The sequence below is a fragment of the Haemaphysalis longicornis genome, unplaced genomic scaffold (genome assembly GCF_048455015.1).
Source record: "Haemaphysalis longicornis isolate Haplotype H1 unplaced genomic scaffold, Haemaphysalis longicornis Haplotype H1 scaffold_10, whole genome shotgun sequence".
NCBI classification, from domain to species: Eukaryota; Metazoa; Arthropoda; class Arachnida; order Ixodida; family Ixodidae; genus Haemaphysalis; species Haemaphysalis longicornis.
Window position 1 is genome coordinate 140,502,904 of NW_027526204.1, and position 13,851 is coordinate 140,516,754.

The window sequence follows — 13,851 nt, forward strand, 5'->3', positions numbered from 1 at the left end:
AACATCAATTCGAGGAGACAAGTGAACAGGCTGAAAAGACAATCAGCATCAGAAGAAAAATAATATGTCATCGAGGGTAGAAGTGGTGTCAGGGTTACAACGCCGTCGCACAGTGGAGCACAGAATTTAACTCCAATACCATAGAATCTACATTCTGCCATATAACTGGGCCTTTGATATAACCTTTCATTCAAACTAGCCCAGTTTAAAAATGGGCCAGATAGTAACACTGCACACTTCGTCAAGTTAAAAAAAAAACTGAGCTAGTGTGCAATAGTACGCTGTCTACAGCCCAAAAAGGATGCAGACCAAGAAGAAACTGACAAGACACACTTAGTCCTGGTCTGTATTTCTGCACGTTGTTGAAGAAGCATGTACAGCATAAAGATTTTTTAGTTAAAAGGTAAGAATTAAAGCCGTTCCACTCAATGTGAAAGCTGTCGGAAGTGCAGAGCAGTTATATGCCATAATGGGCTCTAGCGCCGTTATTCGCTCACTGCTACCACCCAACGCATTTCGAATTTCCCGCCTTCGCAGTGCTCGCGCGCCCCATGCCTGAAACTGCGCCCGCGGGAGTTCTGTTCTTTTTGTGCTCGCTTTTCCTCCCGCACGTGCGGGCGTTGCACTGCCACTTTTTTTCGCTCACTATCGTAAAAACCAACCCAACGAGCGTTCCTAACTAAGTGAATGCGGGCGCTGCCAGTTAATTGCGTATATTTTGTCTCAAATGTACCTGCAGCTTTCTTTGCGCTAAACGACGAGGAGATGTATGACAAGCGGCAGTGGTTCAAGAGTTTCGAACGCTTATGACTATATAAACCGCTTAGCTTTCAAAGCCTCTGCGGGATGCCGCGACGACAGCCGCTACGACGGAACGCCGTATGGTTCTACTTGTTACGAGCAAGCAAGCTACAATGACAAGGGGAGCCCCTAAAGTGCTCTGCACTTAAAAGATGGAAAGCTTGGCCCGAAATGGATGCAATTGACGTGCAGCACATGCCTTCATGGTGCGCAGGTAGGCCTTGGCCTGCTCCACATCTCCCCGGCGCTTGGCCTCCAGGGCCGCCTCCCGGAAAAGCCGCTGCCGCTCCTGCAGGAACTGCATCTGCTTGTCGATGGTCGTCGACAGGCCCCGGCGCACTGCAAAGGGAGCAGAGGAAGCGTGCAATCACATACTACTACTCTGCAACACTGGATGGGCTTCGAAAAGAAGAGGCAGCCACGAGGCCACACTCATGCTCGCACGTTTGGGGACATCTTTCGTGTTTCCCGAGCTGCAGATTGAAGCAAACAAAAAGCCTTCTGAAGAGGAAACTTTTTTTTTTTCTTCTCATAGGCAAGTAACAAGTGGAGACACAAAACCATGAGGCTATGTGTGCATCATGTATTACCAATGTGATCGGGACTGTTCCAGCCAACTCTGGCCACCCAAAAGCTTCACGCATGCCAACTATCTGTACAGATTTTTTTCTCAATAAAGCTGAATGCTTACCAGCAGGCCGTCGTATTTTATTTTCAGCCCTGTAATTTAATACTTATGCTGAACATGTTTTAAATCTTCACCATACTGCTCCACTGTGAGTGCAGATTTACACAATGATTGGTCATAATGACATACTTTTTTTGTTTTCAGCCTTGTTATAGCTGACCCTACTGCATAACAATGACTGTTAAACAAGATAAAAGTACATTTTGCTTCTTTATGTGTGCGTGTGCATACATGTGATTGCACAAAATAACTTCACATATACTCGACATATGCGAAATTGCACTAAGTCTGTCTGTGCTAAGTGGCCACTTGGACTACTATTTAAATACATAGTTAAAAACTTGTGGTCACCAACCAAAGGCTTATTAAAAGCATAAAAAAGATGTTTCGCCTTCTGCCCTGCCTGAGCAAGGCATCCGTACGAAAGCCGAACAAGGCTTCTTTCTGTGAACAAGGCTTCCGTCCATAAGCCGAAACGTCCTTTTTACGCTTTTAACAAACCTTTGGTCGGTGACCACAAGTTTTTAACCATGAACCTATTATCCGACCAGACGTGATTTTGTCAAACCTTAGATTTCATTTTACTATTTACATACCCAAAATAGTGTCATCAGTTTCAAACAACCTGAACTGGACATAAGGGGGACTCACATGGCTTCTTTGGCGAACCAGAACCACCGGCCGGTTTTGCAGCCCCTGGCTGCGGAGCACCTGGCTTGGCAGGCGGCTTCGGGGCCGGCTTTGGAGCTGGCTTTGCAGCCGGCTTCGGCGGCTCTGGCTTCGGTGCCGGTGCAGGCTCGGATGGAACCGGGATCGGCCCAAAACCTGATGTCAGAGCAACCGGTCAGGCAAAACACAGAACCGAAAGGTTGGAGCAATAAAAACTGCCTGAAATTTAAACACGCACTAATGACTGAATAACTTTGTTGCAATTAAGAAATCCCACTTTTTATCCCTTTTTCAGTTTTTGACTGATGACAAGCGATTCCTGTTTATTTCAAATGCACATAGAAAGCTAACACTCCCATTCCCTTTGTGCTAGGCCCTCGGTACGGGCCTTTGGCCATTCCAGCACACCCCAGCCCTCTTGGGATGAAGTAAAGTATTGTTATTGTATTGTTATTAACATTTTTTTCCTGTGACATAAAAGATATTTTAAGTCGTGACTGAGCAAATTATATAAAGCTTCAAGACACTGTTGCGCACTGAAAGTTTTAAGTACCACGTAATTTCCCAGGCTAATTGATGCCAAGTATTTCATTACATCTGGGGTGTCGTTACATCGAAGAATATTACATCAACATTTAAGAGTGCAACTTAGCACTGACTGTGAAATTATGCCAATTGACGGGGAAAACATCGTTGCCTCAACCTGTACACCTAGTGTTTTCTTTTACAGAACCACGTTTTGCCCGAGCCATGTAAACTGTTTTCCCCCACTCCTACTGAACCAGTGTCACCTACCTGGGGGAGCAGGCAGCTCTTCAAAGTCGACCGGTTTACCAGCCTTGTACAACTTGATGGCGTCCTCATATTGCTGTCGAGGACAGAAATGCGGCACTTTTTGAGAGGCACTTTTTGAGAAACAACATCTCCACGCCAAGGTCAGGGCTACAGAGGAAGCTTTACGAACACAATAGAGGAATTTATCACCTACATTAGCTCAAAACAGTGCAACGCCACGGATAATGGCAGCGAACAGCCGCACCTAACAGCCACTCCAGTGCAGGATAACACTACTGTTTGGTAATGATAACAATGTATCCACCCACATACCGCTAAGGGCCAATTTGCACTCCCACTAACTACACAAGGTAAACACAGACGAAACTGAATCAGATAAGAATCAACTAACACTCAGACAAACACTGGAAATGTAGAAAATACACAACACCCCCTGTGTGTTACGGATTTCCTGTCTTTCCAGTGTTCGTCTAAGTGTAAGCTGATCCCCATCCAATTATGTACCAACTCGGACAGATCAGAGCCTATCTACAGACAAGACTGTGCATTAGTGCGACAATGCAGGCCAGTGGCGTAGTCATGAATGGGCAAGGTTGGATTGATAAGGCCAGTGAGAAAGATGGGGTATAACCAGGCCTAACAACTGGCCCTACTGCTACACTATGTTCCAACTGGCCCAGGATGCCACGTTACCCCAATTTAGCTTCTGCAAGATCACCCTAGTGGCTAAGGCAATGCACTGCTGATCACGAGGACACGCCACTCGCTGCGGTGGCTGTTTTTCTGGCAGACGTGAAAACCAAAAATGCCTGCATGTCGAGATTTAAGCACATGCTAAAAGCCCTCAGGTGGCCTAAATTAACAACCCGTAGCACTCCACTACAGCACGCGATAGCCCAGATATAGCTGTGATGTGTAGAACCCACCAAATTTCATAAAAGTTCAGTTTCTTTTTCGCATCTTGTCTGCTAGTTAAAAAAGCTGTGCAAGGAACAGGGAATCACGTCCTTTGAGAACACGGTAAAATCAGCGTGAAAAGTAGAGAAATTACGCAGGTGAACTTGTTATAGAGCTCCCTCCTACGACCAGACAAACATTCAATCATTGCCTAATTAATAAATTCTGGGCTTTAAGGGAGCACACTGGTCTTAACCAAGAAACTTTATTTTTACATTTATGATGATGAAAATTGGAGGACATGTGTATAGTTTTTCATTCTAATTGTAGATCAGAAATTTTTTTTGTTGTGTAAAACAACTATAGTCAACTTTATTTGGATTTTTATATTTGATTTCTTGACAGCCTCTGTAAATAAAATTGCTGGAGGGATGCAGCTGAACAAGGTACCAGTGAAGCGTGCACAAATCAAGGAGTGCAGTAACACTAAAATTATCAATCTATCTTGTCTGTAGCAGAAGTTACGACCGTTTGAAGTGTAGGCTTGAAAGGTGGGAACCGGAAAAGTTTTTCCTTCCACGCCCAAACTTTAAACAGCCATAACTTCGGCTACAGACCAGATAGAATGATAATGTTAGTGCTATTGCACTCCTTGGTTTGTGTGCAGTTCACTGGTACCTTGTTCAGCTGCATACCTCCAGCAGTTTTTTTTACAGAGGCTGTCAAGAAATCATAAAAATCCAAATAAAGTTGAATAAGTTGTTTTACACACACAAAAAAAATTCATATCCATAATTAGAATGAAAAACTATACATATGTCCTCCAATTTTCATCGTCATAACTGTAAAAATAAAGTTTCTCATCAAAGACCCATGTGCCCCCTTAAACACACCAAAGCTATACCTAGGCTATAGAGAGGTGTTGCAGTGGTGTCGAGAGCTCTGGACTAATTTCAACCACTTGAGGATCTTCAATGTGCGCCAAAATCTCGACACCTGGGTGTTTTTGCTTCTTGCCTCCATCAGGAAAGCAGCCACCGCAAAGGGATCGAACCTGTGTCCTTGGACTCAGCAGCACGATGCCTTGGTCACAGAGCCACTGCAGCGGGTACAGTCGAGCCCACTCATAACGATACTGTTTAAGACACTATATCAGATGTAATGATGAACAACTATGGCACCGTCCACTTTCTTGTGCGTTCTATGGTAAAATAAATCATCTTTACAATAGTCCAGAGCTGCGATATCGGATATAACGATTGAATCTGGTTTCAGCACGCAACGAAAATATGAGCAGCTGCTGGCTAGCCGCGATGTGCCTCGCATCCCTTCTACTTTTCAGAAAACGAGTCGTCTGCGCCACTTACAAGGAAGCGAGGGGAGGAGGAGAGCAGTTTTCTTTCCGAACCCCCCTTCCAGCACCGCCACTTTGGCATCTTACCAGCGCCCGCTTGCGAACTCGCGGCGCTTGCTCGCGCATTAATCTACGTTCGCCTCTTGTGTCACATGCTGTGCAGTGCTTTGAATTTCCCTGAATGCCTCTTCAACTTCCTCTGTTTTTCCACGGATGGGACATATAGGTTGGTGTTTTGAAAATGTCCGGGTGCCTCACTGAAGAGGTGATCGTTGCGCGAATATGTGCTGCGGACAGTGGTGACAGGGATGAATCTGACGACGTGGTTGCGCAGCCTACTCAGTTAGTGTCTTCGCAGGAAGCCCAACGCATAATACAGTCCCTCATGGACTTCGTTTCCGCCAAAGACCTTTCGCTCAGCTAGCTGAAGCACTCAAAGATGCTCTTGAAAAAGATGCATGCCAGTTTTGCATGCGGCAAACAAAGCTGAGCGACTATGGCTTCTTTTCTGCAAATGAGCAGTAGTGCAACCTTGCTTTCCTGCAAATACAATGTTTTGATCTCTGTTTTGCCTCTTTTTTTTCGCAACCCACTTATAACAATTATCAGTTATTATAACGATGGGATTTCCTTGGCAGTTGGATATTGTTACAACTGGACTAGACTGCACTCCATCATCGGGTCTGCCCTTCTCACCTTGACAATTCGGTCGAGCCGGCGTGCCTTGCGGTCGTTGCCCTGCTCCTTGGCCTCGTTGAAGGTGCTCTTGTACTTGTCCAGCCTCTGCTGAAGGGCCTCCATAATGGTGGCCGGGGGAGGGGGCCCTCCAAACAGGGACGGGTCGTCCTCAACTGCGCACCACAAGAGAGACCGACCTCGTGCAAACACCCCTGACATAACCATCCTCCATAAAGATTCACGCAGGTCACAAAACTAATTCTGGGAATGTGTGAGCATTATTGTCATTATAAGCCTATATTTGTCCCTTCGGTTTGGGACGGCAGCTCCTCCCGATCGTTAGGAGCTTCTGGTCAACCAGATCATGTTTTAAGGGGGGAGGCTACCCTTGAAGGCTACGTTTTTTGTTTCTTGAGGTATCTGAATCAAATTTTCAGGGTATTGTAATAGCATCAACATTAGAAAAAGTGCAAAGTTTCATCGAGCTACGGAGGTTAGTTCTCAAGTTATGCGGAAATACCACGGTGGTTTGTATGGGCTTCTTATCCCAGTCCTGGAGAATTAGCCAAGCGTGCTGCAACTATGAAATTCATTATGGTTATTCCTGAATATGTACCTCAGGGCAAGACAGAGCCCTTTTTCTAAATTTTTCACCGGAAAAATTTTAGCACAGCACTAAAATTAGTGTTGCTCATCAAACATGCAAACATGATTTTGTTTTGATTTTTTACAAAATCAAGAGACAAAAATTTTCAGAAAACGGGCTTGTCTAGCCCTCAAAAATTTATTAAGAAGCGCGGACACTATCGTTAGCGATGCTCTGAGCCACCTTCTTCTTGGCCATGCGAATGAGCTTCATGGAACGCTTCTGTGCACCGAACGCGTGTAGCGTCCTGAAGTTCACGCCGCGCATCGTGTCTGGTCACGTACATGATCTGGCAGGCTACTCCGAACTACTGAAGTACGTCAGCGATCGTAAGCACGGCAAAAAACTAGTTAGAATGAGCGGACAAGCGAAGGAAAAGGTGGTAAACAGTGAGGCAGAACAACACAGGAGCAGCGAAAAGCAGACGATGGCGCAGGGTATCTGGTGGATGCGAGCGGCGCGGGCTGCCGGACGGGGAGAAGCGTGCGTCATCACGCACAGCAGCCAATAGCGTTCGCGCGTCAGCTCGCTTGCCCGGGCAGCGGGCGCACGGTCCAATTGTAGCTTCACACACGGGACGCGGGAAACTCGAAAGCGCTGCAAGTCCCCCAATCACAAGCATATCACGCCTCGGCCACGCCTCGGCCGCCAGCAGTAATGGCGAGAAAAAAAAGCGCAAGAATCCACAAACAAAACAAGATAAAAATGGCGGCTCTACGGCAAGCGGCATGGCGGCTGCGTTCGCGCGAAATTTGGGTCCGTTTTGCGTTTGCTCGCTCCTCGGGAGATGCTGCGGCTGGTTATATATTCGTTTTTTTACATTTTTACGATGAATTAAGAGCTGATAATTTCACAGAAGCTAGTTTATGATATATACAACCCAAATACATGGTTTTCAAAAAATCACTTATTTCGCGATTTTTCGGTTTTCAAAGGCCGCGTCCCCCCTTAAGCTGAGGGAATGCTGTTTTTGTCCAAGGAAGCCTCTCCTATACAGTTTCCCCTTTCAAATTATCCTCACTGGTATCTGATGGTATAATTTCTACCAGACCAGGCAGCATTCTAGACCTGGGTAGAGATTTGAGGACACAATGTGCTGCTGCAATGCTAACACAAGACGCAAGTATATATACTATTGCCTGGCATCGATTTCAGGGTTAGATGCCCTTCCTGACATCTTTGGGACTGGCAAGTGATGCACGAAGGTACCCTAATCATTGGGCAGAGTACCTGCCCGTTTTGAAAATGTAAAAGTGCTCCATTTGAAGTCTGGTTTTCTGTTTAAAGTGAGAAACAAGTGCTATCACGGTAATTTTCTGCCGACAGTTGTGTAAACTGCGTCTGATTGTACCAACTTTTTTTTTCCCCAAGTGTAGGTTTTGCGAAGAAAAGTTTGACATCCACCTGAATGCAGACTTTTGACATCCACCTGAATGTCAAACTTTTCTTTGCAGAAACTTACTCCACCTTGGGGATTTCCCCTAAATCTGGTCGATTAAGTGTAGCTTTGCTTTAATTACACTACAGCCACACTCTTGCCGGACACACCAAGTCCCATTAAGTTTTCTAGGACTACCCCCCTTTTTTTACCTGTCATAGAGCTGCATTTGAAAAAAATTAAAGCTGTTCCACTCAATGTGAAAGCTGACGGAAGTGCAGAGAAAATGATTCGCCATAATGGGCTGTAGCGCCGTTATCCGCTCACTACCCAATGCAATTCAAATTTCCCGCCTTCACAGTACTCGCGCGCCCCCTGCCTGAAACAGCGCCAGCGGGAGTTCTGTTCTTTTTGTGCTTGCTTTTTTTCCGGCACGCGCCGCCATTGCACGGCCACTTTTTTTCATTTACTAACACAAAGACCAACCCAATGAGCATTCCGAACTAAATGAACGCAGGTGCTGCCAGTTAATTAGATATATTTTGCATCAAATGTACCTGCAGTTTTCTTTGCGCTAAACAACGGGGAGATGTATGGCAAGCGCCATCGTTTCACGAGTTTCTAACGGTGATGCCTATTTAAACCACTTGGTTTTCGAAGCCTCTGCGGGGTGCCCTATGACGGAACGCCGGGCTCTACTTGGGTCCGCTATCTCGCGGCACCGCCTGATTTCGGCAGTCGTTTGACATTGACTGCTACAGCGAGCTACGACGACAAGGCGAGCCCCTAAAGCGCTCTGCACTTAATTAAGATTATTTGGTCTTGCCATTTGCTGCTCAAGCAGGAGTAGAAGCAAAGCAAAGGTGTCCCAAGAAATACACACCAGCAAAAACAAAGAAGCCACCTCAACTAGCCTTAATTGAAGCTACAACTTGTGCCTGATGCACTTCGCTGATCCAGTGATTAATGATACAGAGCACTTTTAACACGCACAATGTGAATATATACACAAACTGTTAGCATCTAGTGCAAAGTGCATTGCAGACATCAGTAACAGTCGCAGTAACACTACTTATAGATGTCTGTAATGCAATGCGAATTTAGACAACCTGCTATTTTAAGTGTCCCATTTATTTCAAACCTTCGGCTCAGAACCAACAACAGAAACAATACTTCATTTCAAGCATCCATACTTACGCTTACAACGGCATAAACACAATTCCAGCGACCCATTCCAAGTGATGGCGTAAAAATCAGAGGCATGCAGAGCTTGCACCTTAATTTTTTTCGTAGCTAGCGAACAATGTAGGTTGCGAAACTCTATAGTTCGCACAATCTAAACAAACGCTTACATGTTGTGCAGCATGCCACCCCTGTAGCTGCACCCTACACAGAAATCCCTTGCTATCTCAAATTTTTGGCGAGCTGCTTTTTTTTGCTGTTTGGTGTAAGCAGGTCCGAATACATCATCGGCATCCTACAGTGGCTACCATTTAAAATGGGGCACACTGGTCTTCGAAATTTTTTTTTTATTTAGTAACACCAATCTTATTGAAAGTTGACGTGCTTGTTCAGTTTCTTTAGCTGATTCCAAATATCCGATTAGTTTTGATGTAAGGAATTTAGTTTCCAAGATAATTAAAAATATTTCTGGACTGTTCTTGAGAAAAATAGAAGAAAAAAAACTAACCAACAAAAAATTACCAGCAAGGTATGAATAGATACCAGAAGTTGTGGAGAATGAAATATGGGAAGCAGTCTTTTTGTTTTGCAATCACATACAAGTTTACATCAATTCTAACTTCTAGGTTTGAAGTACTCCTGCTAACCAATTAAAAATAACACTAATTAAACAACTACTGAAACACAAAATGCAAAATCTGCTTTCCATATTGGATGGTTTACACATTCAGCTTCACACTGCAGAAGAAATTATCTTTCTAGCTGGTCTCCATGCTGAGATGTACCTCTGTAGAATATCCTATCGCTGCAATATCACTCGTGACAAAAAAAGAGAAAATTACGCAAAAATTGGCATTTTTTTTTTCATCGAACTGGGCCTCTACGGCTTTTATAAGTACCTGGTACTGTTCCAGTACCAAAATCTTTGCAAGCTAAGGAAAAAGCGATACCTAAAAAAATGCTTTTTCTGGACAATTTTTTGGTCCCAAAGACCCATGTGCCCCCCAACCCACCATTCTCGTCGATGTAGGACGGCATGGGACCAGTGTCGGCTGCAGTCTGCTTGCTGGCCTCGGCAGTTGGCACACTTGGGCTAGCTGCAGGGGCCGCAGTAGATGGGGGGGAACCACCTGCAAGACACACAAGAACCACGTGTTGTCCACATACTCACACACGGCGCATGTTCACAGCATGGGTAAGCCAAGTACGGATAAGCCGGTACAATGACATATTAAGGGCGAGGCTCTTTAGCGAATCCTAATTTTTTGTGTCCGCATTCAAAAATACCAAGAAATTGCCGAGCGCGTGCACGCGAGTGCGGGCCTCGCGACAACCGCCTGGCACTGAAAAAAAAAACAAGAAAATGCCTACCACTCGTGTGTGCGCGTCTCGCGACGACCACCCAGCGTCCCCTGCACACGTTTGTCAAGCCAGGCAATCTTGGCCAATTCACTTAGGGAGATTGGCCAAGATGGCGGCGACCGCCCGGAAGTAAAAAAAAAAAGAAGAAAATTTTGAATGCTCGTGTGTGTGTGCATCGTGGCGACCACCCAGCGTCATCAGCACACGTTTGCAAGCCAAGCATACCCACTTGGGAGATTGAAGAAAAAAAAAAAAATCTCCAGCGTTTACCGTTATTGGTCGGAACAGAAAGATAGGTCATAGCGTACGCACCTCCAAGGTGATGTCCAATGATTACCACTTCCAAAAAAATAAACAAAACTCACACTAAAGCAACAATAATGGAGTAAAGGATGTTGCGGGAGCAGCGAAGAAGCAAATCGGCGGCAATCACAAGCTTAAACCGTCGTGATGATAGTGAAGGTTGCATGCAGCTATGCTACCTTCAAGTCTTAGGCGTTATGGTGAGCTTCCTTGTTTTTTTTGTCTGGAGGGTTGTCTCATTTCAAGAAAACTTCTCCAGTCTCCCATCAACACGCTCATACAATGCACACTACCGTTAGCCGAAACTGGATAATATTTTTGAACAGCTCTGCACTTAACCATCAATTCTGTGATCGCTTGCTTGAGACGTGCTACCCGAGTATGCTGTCAATCAGGGAGGGGCCTGCAAACAGCCGTTTGCTAGCTCACTTGCATGCTGGATTGTTCCCTTGCTTGCTGGCATGCTCATTTCGAAGATTCATTTTCGCACTTCATACACTACATCAGGAACCAGGCAGGCCGACAGCCATTAGAGAACACAAAGCAGCTGCTGCAGTTGCTTGTAAAAGGCTGTGCACAAAGCCTCGACTTCTAATGCAAGCAAGCAAACAAGCGTCGAGATAAATGCCCGTATTTGCACTAATTCATCAGCCTCGAGGGCTGCAACGACATCCCTTGCCATGAACAAAGCATAACAGTTGGTCAAGCAACACTGTTTACACAGCAGTTACTGGGCAAAAGCACTGCTTCACAACGCAATTCCATCGCTAATTTGAATCGAAAACACTTTAACTTAATTTAACAACTTTTACGTTTGTGTTTTGTCATTGTTTTCAAATCTAGATGTCTTACTGATGCAGTGTTATTCCAAATCAGCAAACATTGAATTCGAACACGCAGCATGTTTTGGGGGGAGTTCCTTTTTTGCAGCTTTCTGCCTTATATGTACTGAAATGTGTTTTATGTATTCTTATATGTATCCCGCCTGCATGGTCCTTTGTGAACGCTGCACACTGTAAATGAATAAATAAATAACTTACAGAGAAACAACACCATGAATCAATGCCGCACAACGCAAATGAGCACAACGCTAATGGGTATTCACACATACCATAACCGGGCCAACGCATTCCTGGCACGCACACATTTCTAGGCTGCAAAATTGAAAAAACTCAATTTCCTAAAAGCCGCAAAATTTAAGTTTGTATTTTGGTGAGATGCATCGCATTAGAAGTGCCTGGTTTGCATCGATATTGGCACAGAGTATCACTAGCCCACTGCCCTGCAACCAATGCAAATCCCTCCTTGGATTAATGAGTTTTTTGCCTTTATAGATAAAGGACCCCCATTCAAGCTCTTGCGATGTTACAGGCTCTGTTCCCAACCTGGGTGGGTGTGTTTTTTATGGAAGCGGTGAAAAATGAAAACTGTGTATTAGGGTTCAGCACATATGAAGCGAGAGGATCGGAACTGTGATTTAACGGTCTCCAACAGCAGGCTTTGTACATCCCCTGTTAAATAAATTGGGCGACTGGCCTCAACAAGCACACCTCACGTGTTTGAATTTCAGCCAAAGCTTCCTCAGAACCTTCACTTTTTTTGTGATGTCTTCCTAATAAGCAACTGCACCACTGATAAGTTTCACAAAGGGCTGGGAAAACGAAAGAAGCCAGGCACTCCCGGTGCAATGCAGAAAGTTAATTAAACGCATTGATACGCCACGACCCGCCCCCAAACCGATTTTAAAAATACCAAACCACCCTCATTTATGAAAACAACACATAGAATTGAGCCAACACAACATTCTGAATAAAAAAACAAATCACAGTTTGCAATGTTTCGGCACTGCTAAGGCTCGAACCGGGGCTGTCCGCGCCACAACCCACGATTCTACCCAGAAGCTATCAAAATCTAACAGCGGAGCTCTTTTGTCAGTTGCTCAAAACAATAGGAGTGTTCGAAGTGAACCATCAGATGGCGCACTGGGTGTGTACAGGATGTGGTGGGCTTGTGCTGACAGGGGAACGGAATGTCGCAAACAGGCAGAACGGGGCAAACCTTGGAACTCTGGAGGTGGCGGAGGCATCTTGGACAGGTCGACCGTCTGCCCCTGGGCCAGCGCTGTGATGACTGCATCGAATTGCTGAAAGCACCACAAACATTTTTTTAACCATCCCAAAGGCAACTGCAGGCAGGGCTTCCAGAGAAAACCAGAAGCTAGAGAAAGGAGAAGGCCCAACAAAACAGGCCTGCCCTCCTCAAATCAGAGAACAGGAGGGACAGAGAAAGTAAGGAAGAAAAGCCACAAAACCAGGGAGTTGTCCTGGGCAACAAACACGAAATTCTTCATTTCTGAAAGTAATTTGTTCTGCTGATTCCCTCGTACATCTCCATGAATTGTGGCAACAAATATGGAGAGTCTACTGTATATTTTTACACTTACAAAAAAGGAGTCAGGTCACGCAACAGAGGATTATTGCCATACAAAGCAGAATACAAAACTGGAGCAGGATAAAGAACTCAATGGCCTAAAATTGGTAGGAAAGGCTAGAAAGTGATGGAGAAATCTGAATTATGGTCAAAAATAGAAATCAAGGATTGTTATGGTTGTTATGATGGTACGCACCAACTACAACTAACTGTTATTTCTACACTCCTGCAACAAAGCTTGGTGCAGACAGCAGTCGAACTTCAAATTGATTCATCATTAAGACATTTTTTTGTTTGTTTCACTTATTTGCAAAAGCATACAATGTGGAGTAAAGTTATCCATTAACTTCGGAGCCTCAGTAGTCAACGAAACACGTAATCATCCATCCAGTTTCTGGCACACACAAATGAAAATGTGTGAATGATGAGAACCTATCAATGATTTTTAAATTTACAGACTACTTAAAAACTACAAAAACAAACCAACCATCATACCCTATACAATGCTGCACTGAGCAGACTACTGCTAAAATTGTTTTTAAGATTTGCACATAACTATTCCTTTAACTATGGGATGAACTAATCAGCAGAATGCATTCATAACTTGGAGACCACACAGCATAACTGCAAACCAATTTTTGCTTAGACTTTGTCATAGCTAACCGTAC

At 44.7% G+C, this 13,851-nt stretch overlaps 1 protein-coding gene across 3 annotated transcripts in view; it reads right to left on the reverse strand.

Annotated features, from left to right (window-relative positions):
• The window catches only part of L(2)gd1 (lethal (2) giant discs 1), a 42,089-nt gene that overhangs the window by 16,142 nt on the left and 12,096 nt on the right, over nt 1-13,851 (reverse strand). For all 3 annotated transcript variants that reach the window (XM_077691018.1, XM_077691020.1, XM_077691019.1), the window contains exons 9-14: nt 12,812-12,896; nt 10,102-10,218; nt 5,901-6,055; nt 2,954-3,026; nt 2,141-2,314; nt 1,001-1,140 (exon numbers count right to left, since the gene is read on the reverse strand). In XM_077691018.1, the coding sequence (XP_077547144.1) occupies nt 1,001-1,140; nt 2,141-2,314; nt 2,954-3,026; nt 5,901-6,055; nt 10,102-10,218; nt 12,812-12,896 (744 nt within the window). The remainder of the gene's footprint in view (nt 1-1,000; nt 1,141-2,140; nt 2,315-2,953; nt 3,027-5,900; nt 6,056-10,101; nt 10,219-12,811; nt 12,897-13,851) is intronic.